Here is a 13,900-nt window from a genome sequence, read left to right as displayed (position 1 = left end):
TCTCCACTAACCAAAGAGTCTGCCACTGCCCCAAGAAGGCCCGTTCCTTTTGTTGCCGGAAACTGCTTCGGTGTTGCTTAGAACGCACAAAAAAGTTTGAAGCACGTTGAAGTTAAAGTACAGTTAATCAAATGCAAACTCCACTCAGCCCCTATCTGCCAAAAAGAAACCATTTTTAAAATGACTTTCAGAATCCCTGACAGTGCTGACCGTGTTTATGGCAGTGGGGTTGCCGGTCTTCGGCGGCCACTGTGGGCAGCGTGTAAGCAGCATTCCAAAATTAAAATCACATTGAACTTGCCGCATTAGCCATTGCCACATTGGAACGCTGATGGGCTTAGTGACCATGACCAACCCGGGCCAGAGCCTGTCAACAGCCAAAGGATCAGCCTCTTCCGGATGTTTGTGCTTTGCCCAACTTGTTACAAGTTTAATTCTTTGCAGCTTGCTCTTCCTGCTGTTCTGGCCTCTCTCTCCTCTACCGTGTCTTAAAGAGCATAGCAGGCTGCACCGCCTCATCTAGCACGACCATGGGGGCCCTGGTAGAGGTCAGCAGACACAGGCACCCTACTCTCAGGTCTGATGACCCATCAGATTAGGACTCCAGAAGGTGTGCTTCAATGTCCTCCCCACTCTGCCTCTGCCAGAGGTCGCTGGTTACTTCCAAAATTGCATCTGGAAGTGGCCCAAGCTGCAGCAGATGCAAAGAACCACTGGATTCACCACTTCTCCGGACAAGTGGAGTCCCCCTGCCTCTCTTCGTATATGAAAGCTTGCTAAGTAGCGTTTGCACCACGACTGTGGTTACTTTGCAACACACCAAGGCCTTCAGCCCTTCCTGAAAAAAAAAAAAACGAGACCAATTGTCTCTGTCTCTGGGCAGCTGAATGGAGCCCTGGGTTGCAGAGCCTTGGCAGTGAAGAGGTTAAGTCGCTCAGCGGGTGGCAGGATCTGTGCTTTCCTGCCCGCACTTGCTCCTGGCCTCAGGCAGTGCCTGCTGTGTGGGGAGGGGGAGAGGGAGGTCTCGCCTGGACCCAGGTGGCCGGCAGGCCAACCATGTTATTAAGAAACAGGGATCACAAAACCTTGATCTTCAAAAGAGACCCCTAATTAGTCACCAGCCCCAAGAGTAAATGGCATTCCACCTCAGCCTGGCGATGCGGGAAGGGCGCCTTCCAATCCAGGGGACTAATTGCCATTATTGGCTCTGCGAAGATCCTGCTGTAAACACTTGTCATCCGAGCCACTTCTGGTCTGCAGACCTGAGATAGCAAACTGTTCTTGCGTGCCTCAGACTCCCTCAGATGCCCCTTCAGTTCCTTTCTCTAGGTGGGCCATCTCATTCCCAACCCCTCCCTCTTGCTCTGATGAGATTTTCCAAGATTTTCCTAAAGCTGAATCCTTGTCAAGAAGGGATTTGAAAACATGTTTTCCTTTATTCTCATCTGAATGTGAAAACATATTCTCAAAAATAAATTTTAATTGCAAGCCGAAGAGATTTATCATGAACTAACAGGGCATAAGCTTCTGGCCCCTCAAGTACGCAGATCTTTCCCCAGGTCCTGGGAGAGGCCGTAACAGTGTGTTCTTGTGACCACGTCGTTTTGTGAAGTTTGAACCAGTCAACTATCAGTCAATCTTTTTCTCAAAGAGAGCCCACCAAACGTTTAAAACCAAGGTGTGCTCTGCAATACTCAGCGCGTCTTTTATCTCATGCACTCTGGTTGCTCCAAGACATAAGTGTGTATTCTCTGTTCTGAGACTTTTTGCTTCTTGGTCCTGTTTGGCATCTGTGAGGGTGACTTCTTCAGGCCCCATGCAGGATGCCAGGTTTTGTCTTAGTTTACTCTTGAACTTGGGGACTGTTTCAAGACCCTGGATCCATCCCCTTCAGGGGCAGCTCAGCTAACACCAAACTCAGAGGGTAAAAGAGGCCAACCTAGAGAGAGGTTTGGGGGCCACAGGAATTTGGGGCTGTGGTTCCCATATGTCAGAGAGAGAGAGAGACGGAGGAGGATGGCAGTGAATACTTTCTGAATGTCCTTGTGAAACTTGAGTTTTCTGTTTTAAAGTTTATTTATTTGTTTGTTTGGCCACCTCCGGTCTTAGTTCTGGCCTGGGGCCTCAGTGGTTGTGGCATACGAGCTTAGTTTCTCCATGGCGTGGGAATCTTAGTTCCCAACCAGGTTCACACCTGTATCTCCTGCGTTGCAAAGCAGAGTCTTAACCACTCGGCCACCAGGGACGTCCCAGTATGTGAGTTTTCTATTCACCTTTAGGATTGGCTTTTATCAAGCGTCTTGGGGCCCTAAGATGACATGTGTCACACGGTCATAGCAAGCTATGTGGCAGGACCAAATGTCATGTAATGTCAGAGAGCCTGTTTCCTCAAAAGCTGAGCTTCAGAACTGTTTCATGAGAGAGGTAAGGACTCACCCTTACTCAGCAATATCTCCTTTGTGTGAACAGTGCAGGGTGTGACAGGAAGGTGCAAGTTCTATACACAAGGCTTAGGATATTTGCTCATAGGATTCCATTGTCTCCATGATGGAGCTGATGGTTTTCCTTCTGCAGGTAACCCACTAACCTCAGACAACCGTGAGGACACAGAGGTGCTGTGTTCCCAAGATGTGGGGTTCCCAAGATGACAGGGCCATTTTCCTCCCTCTCCAGGGCCGGGGAGGGTGGGAATTGTATTTGTCAAATCATCTCCAAAAAGATTCCCAAAGCATGATTTGAACCTATACATTTCACTGATTTGAAATGTTAGAAATTGTATGCCAAACTTTTGGTTATTTTAACTAGTTCAGAGAAGAAAGACTAACATGGGTTTTGACAACAAACAAAACCAGTTTTTGTTCTATCAGTAATGTTTAAAAGATTCCAATTTCAAACTAAACACAATGTGTGGTTATTCTGTCAGCGATTTATACAGCCACCAGGGCGCCACAGCTACACACTGCATACATCATTGTATTTTTAAAATGTACTTAATGAACTTTTTTTCTTTTCTAGTAACTACTTCATTGCCTTAAATGAATGCATTCCAATAGAATTTGTAACAAATGACCGCTTTGTGTTTGCATTAATGCCAAACACGTTTAACAAATTTTTAACAAGGAACCCTGGCAAAATGCCAAACTCCTAGAGGGACACTGAAGGAATGCTATAAATTTAAACTAGATTTTACCTTTTCACTTAGCTCAGCAAGTGTCTTAGGTGTCTTACTATCTCAGGATTGTGGCATTTCTATTTTATGTCAGATAAGTAGTACATTTTCATTACTTTTACGACTTAGCTTGTACCTATTTCCACAGGACTTTTAAATCTATGCAGCCGTATCTGAACTAATACGATGGCAGCTTTGAAATAGATCTTTACTTCTGCAAAATTTGTATCTTTTAAGGGTTGGTGGATGCATGTCTTTATATACATGTCTTACCAAAATATCTTATAGTGTGCAATTATCTTACAAATTTTACAATGTTTATCTTATACTGTCAAGCAATTAAATGTAAAAGCAATTGATTATACCTGTGGTTCTCAAGTGGGGTCATTTTGCCTACCCCCACCCCAGGGGAGTTTGGCAACATTTGGAGACATTTTTTGTTGTCAAGGTTGAGAGAAGGAGTGATGCTACTGGCTTCTAATGGGCAATGGCCCAGGATGCTGCTAATAAGCACCCCACAGTGCACCGGACAGTCGTCACAGCAAGTACCCAGCCCGCAGGAAATGTCCTCTAGTAAGTGCCCACAGTGCCAAGACTGAGAAGTTGTGGAGTAGAATGACAAAGGCATTTGGCTGGAAGGCAGTCTCTCGAGTTCAGGAAGGTATTATTTTAAGAAAAAAAAAATTACAATTAAAGCAAACTCAACCAATTTTTTTTTTTTAATTACGTAGAGTAACTAACACTGATGTGGCAGATTTCTGACTTGTGCTTCTGTTGCCATCTGATCATTGAGAAGCAAAGCAGGCCCATGGTAGCTGGGCTAAAGTGTCAGTGCTGGGGGTGCTGGTGGCCCGAATGCGGCACCTGCTCAAGCTGGCCAACGCAGGCTGGGTGCTGCTGTGCCGAAGCCACCCAGGGCAGTGGGAATGGTCTCCAGGACACACCTGGGGGCAGACAGGGGGCTCTGTACCCACGAGAAGATAGTTTTAGATGTTTCATGGGCAAGCAGTTTCATTTTCATAGCTATGAAATTATTATAAGATATATTAGACAAATCGTGACTCCACTGGGATATTACAGCAAATCTTTCCTTAGAAGGAAATTTGTTTTTAGAAAAGGCTTTTGAAGAAAAATATTAGTTTACGATGGCAGGCATTATAGAAAGGTCACAAAAACCGGGACAGTAGAGCATAAAAGACGGAGCTTGGGGAAGTCCTGGCCTTAGGGTGAAGAGACTGTGCTCTGGAGTCAAGATGATGTGATTTCAAATCAAGCCCCAGGAAGATGGGAATCTAACCAAAAGCATGTATTGCTTCTCTGGTAGCTCAGATGGTAAAAGAATCTGCCTGTAGTGTGGGAGATTCAGATTTGATCCCTGGGTCAAGAATATCCCCTGGAGAGGGGAATGGCTACCCACTCTAGTATTCTTGCCTGAAGAATTCCCTGGACAGAGGAGCCTGGTGGGTTACAATCCATGGGGTCACAAAGAGTCTGAAATGACTGAGCAACTAACACACACACACACACACACACACTCACACACACACACTCATTTCCCTTAAGCTTCTGTTTCCTCACTGCTAAGGGAGTGTCAACCAGGTCAATGTCATAGGTCTGTCCAGTTTGTTGGACATAGTGCTCTCAAAAGCACAGAGCACCCTTGCTGGTAGACAGTGTGCACACAATGTTAGCTATGAATAATTCTGACCACAATAATAACGGCAAAAATAAAATCTCAGGCACAGCAGTCTACGCTGCCATTTTGTCGTACACATCTGAATTCATCCAAATCCCTTCACGTAAAGCCTTGTGGATGAGTTGCACCCCACTGCACAGAAACGGAAGGAAAAGATGAAATCTGGGGACTTTCAGGGCCTGCATCCCACCCAGCAGGCTCTACCATCCCAACAGCAGGTATCAATTCTGAGCTAAGGTCTTGCTGGGCCCACCCCCAGCCCCAGCCCTTTGGGCTCTCAAGTGTTACATTTTATTGCCCTGTGGAGCCTTAGGAGGCCACTCACAAGGTTACATGTTACTCTCCACTCATATTTTTGAATTATGGCTTCAAGGTGGTTGCTCCTATCAAGAAAAGTAAATGATTTAACATAATTTGTTGCCACTTTGATCACAACAATAATAAATAAATCTTCATGAGGAAAAGGAGAAACCCATTCCACTCCTGTTTTAAAAGATGTTAAGTAATAACACAGATGTAGTTATAGATTTTTATCTTTTTTTTTTCTGAGCAGAAACAACTCTATTGGGTTTTCCTGGGAACAGAGTTGCTGGGTGGAGTTGTCCTTCGGGATGCCCACTACCCCAAGAATGAACAGTTCTTCTCTTCAGACTGTTGTTCGTTAGCCTATCAGGCACTGGCTTTTATGTGGGCACCCTGTGCAATGTCGGGGGCATCGAAAGCCGCTGTGAATGGGTGTCTGTTTTTGTACCTGGGGGCACTCTGCACACATTTGGAAAGCACATGGAGCGTAATGGACATTAACCCAGATGTCAAAAATAGCCTGCGTTTTACTACTGTTATTAAACAGTTTCCCCTTTAACCCCTCCATGTTTACCAAAGACCCCTTTTCTCCCAGCCTGTTTCTGCAAATCACTGCTGAAAGGGCAGGAGAAGAAAGCCATAATCCGGCAGGTGTCTTTATTCCAAAGAAAAACAGTCTGAAGGAATATTTGTGAGACACCACACGTTTATAGCCTGCTCTCCTGGGGGCGCTTGTCCTGGGGCGAAATCGACTGCTGCACTCCGCTCACCGGCATCCTCCCCCACAACCCCCGCCCTGACACCCCACCCCTGCACACCAACTGCAGGATTCCCTCAGAAAAAACCAAGTCAAGAGCATTGATCCCATTCAGTACTGATTTTTTCACAACAGAAATAGCTTTCTTTTCTGCTCTGATACTCATTACACATTCTCTGGTTTAAAAAATCCAAAAAGTGTAACCCCCCCCAAAAAAAAAATCAAAAGGAGAAAATTTTAAAGCACCACCCAGAAAAGATAATTATTAACAATATTCTGGCATATGCATTTGTGAGTATGGGTATGGTGATGCAAAAGTGAGATTGAACTATATATATGGAATTTTTTTTTAAATTTATTTTGGGTTCGTTGGGTCTTTGTTACAGCACGTGAACTTCTCTAGTTGTGGCGCATGGGCTCAGTAGTTGGGGTGCATGGACTTGGTTGCCTCGTGGCATGTGGGATCTTAGTTCCCCCAACAGGGATTGAATGCTTGTCCCTTGCACTGGAAGGCAGATTCTTAATCACTGGGCCACCAGGGATGTTCTCTGTAGTCTGCTTTTTTCATTGAAAAAATATGGACATCTTCCATATTAAAAAAATTAGAATAAAATTGTCATGTAGTCAATAAATCTTAAGCATGACTGTCACAGCTCCCTGTTAAATTCCTTTCAAGCACAAAATTTTCTTATTTATTTATAATAAATAAGAAATGGATAATTTCTACTTTATTATTTGATCATTCTCTTATTTATATATCTATTTCTTTTTTCTCTTACTCTTGAAAATACTGGCTCTGTGAGGGCACAGATGTTGTCTGTTATTTTTACTATTGTATCCTTGGCAGCAAGCACACCGTCTGGCACAGAAAGGAGGTATATTAGTTTTCTATGCTGCATAACAAATCACCACAAACTTAGTGGCTTAAAACAATACCCATTTATTATCTCAAAGTTCTATAAGGCAGACAGCCATTCATGCTCCACTGAATTCTATTCTTAGACTTATAAGGCCAAAGTCAAGACTTTGGCTAGATTTAACCTGGAGGGTCTGGGGAAGAACCCACATCTGAGCTCATTTAGGTTGTGGCAGAAATTAGTTCCTTGTGGTTGTAGGACTGAGGTTCCTATTTCCTTGTTTGCTGTTAGCTGCTGGCTTCTCTTGGATCTAGCAGGACACTACCAGGTCCTGGCCCTGTGGCCCCCTCCATCTCAGCACAGCAGTTCCCTTTTATGTTCCAAATTTCCCTGAGTGTCTTCTACCAGCAAGAGGAAAGTCTCTGCTATTAAAGGGCTCCCACAATTAAATTAGGCCCACTCATTTTCTCAAGTCAAGTGATTAGTAACCTTAATTATATCTATAAAGTTGTAATCATGGTGTGAGATATTCATAGTCCCAGTGCCAGGGATTGCAGCAGGAAATCTTTGGGGTTTGGGGGAACTTTAGGATTCTACCTGTTCCAGGTGCCCTCTAATGCCTATGGGAAGAGTGAGTGAATCAACTTGTTCATTGAATGCACATGGCACAGAGGATGCTACGTGAACAAGACTGGCCTGACCCTGCTCTCATAGAGCTTGCAGCCTCGACCAGTGTTGTTCAGTAGAAATACATCGCAAGCCATATCTGTAGTTTTGAGTTTTCTAGTAGCCACATTGAAAAGAGTAATAAGATACAGATGAAATTAACTCTAAAAATATATTTAATTTTATCCAATATATCCAAAGTATCACCGGAGCACACTTTACACTTACGGTACATCTCAAGTTGGCCTAGCCCCGCTTCAAGTGCTGAGTAGACACATGTGTTCAGTGGCTGCCATATTGGACAGTGAAAGTCTAGGGACGTCACAGAAGAGGGGCAGTGAGGTGTGTGTGAGGCTTACTGTGCACCATCCCACCCTCAGGAGGGTCAGGGAAGATCTCCAGGGAAGAAGTGAAATCTAAACTGAGACTGAAGAATAAGTAGGAATCAGTCAGGTCAAGGGTTCATGTGAATGCATGTCAGAAAGACAAGTCTGTGCAATGAGGAGGAAAGAAAGCTTTAGGACTGCAGAAGCCAGTTCAGCTTAGGGGGAGCTTGAAGTGTGGAGCTGGAGAGAGAGGCCAGCAAGCCAGGAGTCCATCCTCCACCCTGACAGCAATGGGGTTGTAAATGAAGGCTGTAACTGGGAGTGCAAGATGGAGCAGATGTTGTTGAAATAGCACTGTTGCCTGTGCTGGTGAGAATGCAGAGTGGGTGCTGAAGGACCCTGGGTGTGTGCGGGAGGGGAGGGGGTGGCGGTTGGGGCCGCTGCGACTCTCCAGGCAGGGAGGTCAGGCCAGAGATGATCTCACTGTGGGTGGCTGCCCACATTGCCTCCTTGGTAGAAGCCAGGATTCCTTTTTAAAAAATTTTAAAAAGTATATGCTTCTTTGCTCCTCAGTGAAGGTTCATTTGCCTTTGCAACTCCTGGCAGTGCCATCTGAGATTTCTTTTTTCCCTCAAATCCATTTAGGCCTACTGGCAAATGGATTGTCTGATGGAAGGAGCAGCAACACTTTGAGAGTTCCCTTTCCCGCAGCATAAACCTTACCCTGAAGCAGTGTGTTGGAGTCGCGAGGCACTGTATTGTGCCTTGTGACCTGTTACCCAGCTGGAAATCTTTGTCTCGACTGAATAAATGACTGTTCTTTGCTACTTTATCTTGGAAAAACATCAAGGACATGGGACATTCGCCATAATTGTTTTTCACTCATTTCCCCGATCTGTAAAATATGACTGGTGCATTTTAGTACTACTTTGGGTTTCTCTTTACCTTTTAATCATGTGGCCTTTTAATATATTGGTCAGCCTCTTAAAAGGACGATTAAGAAATGCTTAATGCACAAAAGAATTAGAGCTATGCACAGCTCATGAAGCAGAAAGCGTGCTCTGACTTAGAATTTTCATACGAAGTTCGCTGAGATTTTATGTGCCAGAATGAGTAATATGATCTGCTCTAGGAACTCCCTAGCTCTCTGGCTCTGCAAAAGTCATTTTTTGCCCCAATTCAAGTTTCTTAACCAGAAGGGTTACACCAAACTCCTCAGAGTATGAATTAGCCGAGTTCATCCAAGCCACATATTTCATTTGCACTGCTTAACGAGGGTTCAAAATAACTGCCTACCTGTGCAGACGCTGGGATCTTTGGTTGGCTCATTAGTCAGTGTGACTTGAGAAATGCTGTGTATCAGCCACCAAATCAGACAGCTCAGTCTGTATATACAAACTGGCTCACACGTGTGCGAGTCGGGTGTGTGTGTCTGTGTCTGTGTTTGATCTTTCCCCTCCCCGTCTTATTCCCCAGATAGCTGCACTATTGCCACGTGCCCGGAAACTCCCAGAGTATTCCAAGGCAATATGTGAATGATAACCATGCAGGCGCGCAACATCCAGCATCAGTAGGGAAGAGAGTCATCATCCGAGGGTTCGATGTGGGATGGTCCTCTCTTCTTACCCGTTCTACTGTTTCTTCACAGGCAACAGTTGTATGCCACACCCCTTAATGGGGACTGTGAGAAAATTGGAGGTGCTTCCGGATACCTCTTCCCCAGGGCCTGAAATATGCACATGGCTGACTGTTGCACTTATGTTTAGAGCTAAACATATACACACAAGCCACAGGATGGTGGGGATGATAGCCAACTTCATTTCACTCTGCTCTGGTTAAGGAGATACCAATATTCTTTTTTAAGTTATGCTTTTATTGTGGTAAGATACATACTAAAAATTACCACTGTAACCAGTTTCAGTGTACAGTTCAGTGGCATTTAACACATCCATGGCATAATTCAACCAACACCACTCACTATCCATTTCCAGAATTTATTACCACAAACCAAAGTTCTGTGCCCATTCAAAGATAACTCTCCACTCCCCTCTCCCCTCAGCCCCTGTAATCTCTTATTTATTTTGTGCATCTTTGCATTTGTCTATTCTAGATGTTCCATGTGAGTGGAATCGTACAATATTTGTCCTTTAGTGACTGGTTTATTTCACTTATCATGATGTCTTCAGGGCCCATCCATGTGGTAGCATGAATCAGAACTTCATTTGTTTTGAGGGCTGAGTAACATTCTGTGGTGCATATATACTGCTGCTGCTGCTGCTAAGTCGCTTCAGTCGTGTCCGACTCTGTGCGACCCCATAGACGGCAGCCCACTAGGCTCCGCCGTCCCTGGGATTCTCCAGGCAAGAACACTGGAGTGAGTTGCCATTTCCTTCTCCAATGCATGAAAGTGAAAAGTGAAAGTGAAGTCGCTTGGTCGTGTCCAACTCTTCGTGACCCCATGGACTGTAGCCCACCAGGCTCCTCCGTCCATGGGAGTTTCCAGGCAAGAGTACTGGAGTGGGGTTGTCAGTAAGGCATCTATGAGCATTTGTGTGCAAGCAGTCTGTGTAAGTCCCTGTTTTTCATTCTTCCAGGTATATACCTTGGAATGAAATTTTCTTTGTTCTTTTAAATTGTTTCTCTTAGAAGGTCTGTAAGTGAATGCTGAGTTTTCTGGTGTCTCGGCCATCTTTAATTCTCTAACATCTAAAAAGTCAAGTTTAAAAATAATTTAAAAACCATATTCATGGTAGAAAACCATGGAGAGGAAAAAATGTTGACACACGAGCTGGTCACATAGAAATAATCTCTGTAACATTTGGGCTTATTTCTGTTCCCTTTCTTCTTGCTTATCAAGAGACATCTCTATCTCTAGGTGAACTATTTTTAAAAAGGCATCTTCTTCAGATGTGTTTGCAGGACATACTTTAACTTCCTATTCACCTCCTCACTCTGTTCTTCCTCTGCATCAGCACCCTCCCTGATCCCCATTAGCCCTGGTCAAAGAGAGGGGTGGTGGGTGGGCACAGGGTCGGGAGTGTTCCCCCGTGGTACCTCCAGTCTCCTGCCAGTTCCTCTCCCTGCTAACCTCTGTGCTTTCTTGTTGCAGCTATCAGAAGGGCTGACTAAAGGGCAAGCGCAGCTCTGCAGCAATATTCTGATAATCTATTGCAGTGCAGCTCACATCAGTGTTCACCACCACCGGGAACGCGCACGGAGACTGAAGAGGAGCTTTCACTTTCATTACTGAGCACGGTTCTGTTCGACTCAGTGTTTCCTTCATCATCTCATGTCCTTTCCCATGGATTCAGACATGCTGGAGAGGAGAACGTGGAGGAGGAGACAATGGCAGGTCCTCCATTTTTCGGTCGGGATTCGGGCATTTAAAATGTGTTCATCTCTTCTGAATGTCATTATTTGATAGCATTTTACTTCTGTTACTTAAACTTCACTGGATGAATCTGAACTCCATGGGATTGTAACTGTGGATTCAGCTTCTGTTGGACAACTAGCTTCATCTCCCGTCTCTCTGCTGGTTCAGTCTAAGTGGTCATCTCTAATGCATTAGATTATCAAAAAGTGTGAATTCTGTGAGTGAGTGAGTGGTGCTGGTAGTGTTTGTATACCGAGATGCATGGAGTGTTTGACAGAGAAACCAAAGCACCAAAACTGGTGAGCCTTTACCCTCCTCTATTTCTTTAATCTGCGGTTTGAAGAACCACATTTCGATGGTGGAACCAGTCGTTACCTCTGGGCCAGGTTGGAAATGAAATCAATTCTTTAAACCACTAATACTTGCCAAGAAATCGCCTTATGAGAACATGGTGTGTGTCTCTGACAATGCATGGCACATCTGAATCGATCATTCATAGTTCTCTTGACCCTGTGTTTGTGCTAGGGAGTGGCTGGAGCCTGAGGCACCTGCATATTTCTATCCCACGTGTGGCACACGTTCCCCACAGTGGGGCCACAGCCGAGCCTCAGAATCTCGCCATTCCCGTACATGCGGGTCTCCACGAAGAAGCTGGGACTCATTCATGCTCAAAATCCAAACGCTGTCCAAACAGCGAGTATACACTTAGATCTTCTGTAAATGAAAGGTCATTTCTCATTTTTCTTTTTGAAAAAAAGTTTCCAACATGGATTCCAAAACATTTTCAGCATCAAACATGAAAACATTGATGAATGAGGAATAATCACAAAAGCTGTGTATCTGTATATAGCTTTACACAACATGTTTGTGGTACAGAGTAATTATTTAAAGCACATGCCAGGGAGAGAGACCACATTTTCAGGTCTTTTACATACAGTGACATGGTCCTGAGGATAATTAAACTCCTCCTGCTTCCTCTGAGATTAAAAAAAAAGAAATAAAGTTGTTGTAACTTCATAAAACTTGTGACCAAGTCTGGAAAACATGTGCAACTCTTGTATTGATCCATTTCCTTGTCAATGAAAGAAACCCTTCCACGTGTATGCAAGTGGGGGATGAAAATCTGCATTTCTAAAGGACAAACAGTGAATTTAAGCATGAGTGGCCTTAATAAATATAGTCGTCTTTTTTTGCTGCTTTGGAAAGGATTCTAAGCAGATGTTCCTGAAGTCTTGCATTGAATTTAGTTGTTATTATTACTTCTTAGAATGTTGGTGCAATTAACTCTGGACCTCTCTCGTGAGCCATAGAGATATTTAAAAGTCAGACACCTTATTTATCTATCTGAGAAGACGAAACTGTGTCTGGGTTGCGCTGTTCATCTTTGGTGCATTAAGAGTAGTATATTCAAGCAGGTTTCTCGCTTCTGGCTTTGTTCTTGTCCTAAGTATTGCAAATTGTGTAAAGCTTTCATGTTGCACAAGCAATCCAAATACATTCATGTTTAGTAAGTTTGTCCTTTAACTATCAAGGCAATCTAGGTCTTGACTGGAGAAACGAGCAGAGTTCTTTGCAAGAGTTATTTTGCACATTTTGACAAAATGTCTCCCTGAAAACCCAGGGCTTCTCCAACTCGTGGCTGTGAACAGTTTGAGCATCCTTAAACAGGCGGCCTCACTGCCTCCTGCAGCCAGATCCTGATCTGAACTCTGCCACTGAATACTTGAAGTAGGAAAGCCACTAGGCAGTGAGTGTCCTAGAAGCAGAGAAAGCAGCCGACCATGAATAGTTAGCAATTTCCCAGTGTGTGCCAATTCTGTCCCAGCTGTTGTTTTGAGGGCTCATTTTTGCCCCACTTTTGTTTGCCTAAAGTATTACTGATGTTCCTTTTATGGGACAATTATCATTTAGTCCCTTAAAAATTAAATTATGTCTAATATAGCATCTTTCCATTATGTATCATGTAATATTCTCTGATGTTGAGGGACTACCAAAAAATTCCCTTTTCACATATTAAAAATCGTTTGTGTTTACAGCAAACAACTGTGCTGTTGGGAAGACACTTCCTTTGCACAGACTTTAGCAGGTTTCCCCCTTGATCATAATCAAGTTGAGAAAGTTGAGGCTGACATTTAGGAAAAGTTGGTCTTCTTGCTTTGTACAAAAGCAAGCTTATACTTCATACCCCTTTTGATTTCAATGTACAGTCTCGATTTTGTACTTAATGATTTTGGTGTATCCAGTATGCACGTTAACAGCGTGTCAACTTTCATTTAAAAGTGGGTTTCCATTTACTTTTTAAACAGTGTTCATGACGAGACCTCAAATGTGTTGACATAAGCTCTATCTGAGATGTTTTTGTGTTGAGTGGCGTTTGAATGCTGCCAGGGGTCAGTGTATTTAATTCCCAGAGACCCTCGTTTGATAGTGCTTCTTGTAATATTTCTCCAAGTGAGTGGCATGTGGGTTGTGATATTGACCATGTGATTATGGACTTCGATATGAAAAAAATAAATAAATAAAACTAAGGAACCCTCAGAAACTACCAGTGGGCATGTAGTAGCCAGTCATTGTAACCTCGTGTCTAGTAGAAGTACAACGTACAAGGTATGTACAGTTCATAAATTTGTTATCATGTGTATGAGAAGTACTTTGTGCTGATCGCCTTATTTATATTCATCAAATAAACTTTGTTTCTTTCTGAAGCGGGTTCATTCCATCTCGAATAAATGCTCCAACTGTGATGGTTTCTA

General features: G+C 43.7%; 1 protein-coding gene across 15 annotated transcripts in view; it reads left to right on the top strand.

Annotated features, from left to right (window-relative positions):
• ERC2 (ELKS/RAB6-interacting/CAST family member 2) overlaps positions 1–13,891 on the top strand; it is a 984,881-nt gene extending 970,990 nt beyond the window's left edge. For 12 of the 15 annotated variants that reach the window (XM_027522882.1, XM_027522884.1, XM_027522883.1 and 9 more), the window contains one exon: positions 10,884–13,891. In XM_027522882.1, the coding sequence (XP_027378683.1) occupies positions 10,884–11,024 (141 nt within the window). In that variant the 3' untranslated portion in view covers positions 11,025–13,891. The remainder of the gene's footprint in view (positions 1–10,883) is intronic. The other 3 variants (XR_003507771.1, XR_003507770.1, XM_027522892.1) reach the window with 2 other exon arrangements.
• Positions 13,892–13,900: the final 9 nt, after the last annotated feature.

The sequence above is a fragment of the Bos indicus x Bos taurus genome, chromosome 22 (genome assembly GCF_003369695.1).
Source record: "Bos indicus x Bos taurus breed Angus x Brahman F1 hybrid chromosome 22, Bos_hybrid_MaternalHap_v2.0, whole genome shotgun sequence".
NCBI lineage: Eukaryota > Metazoa > Chordata > Mammalia > Artiodactyla > Bovidae > Bos > Bos indicus x Bos taurus.
This window is presented reverse-complemented; position numbering and strand designations above follow the sequence as displayed.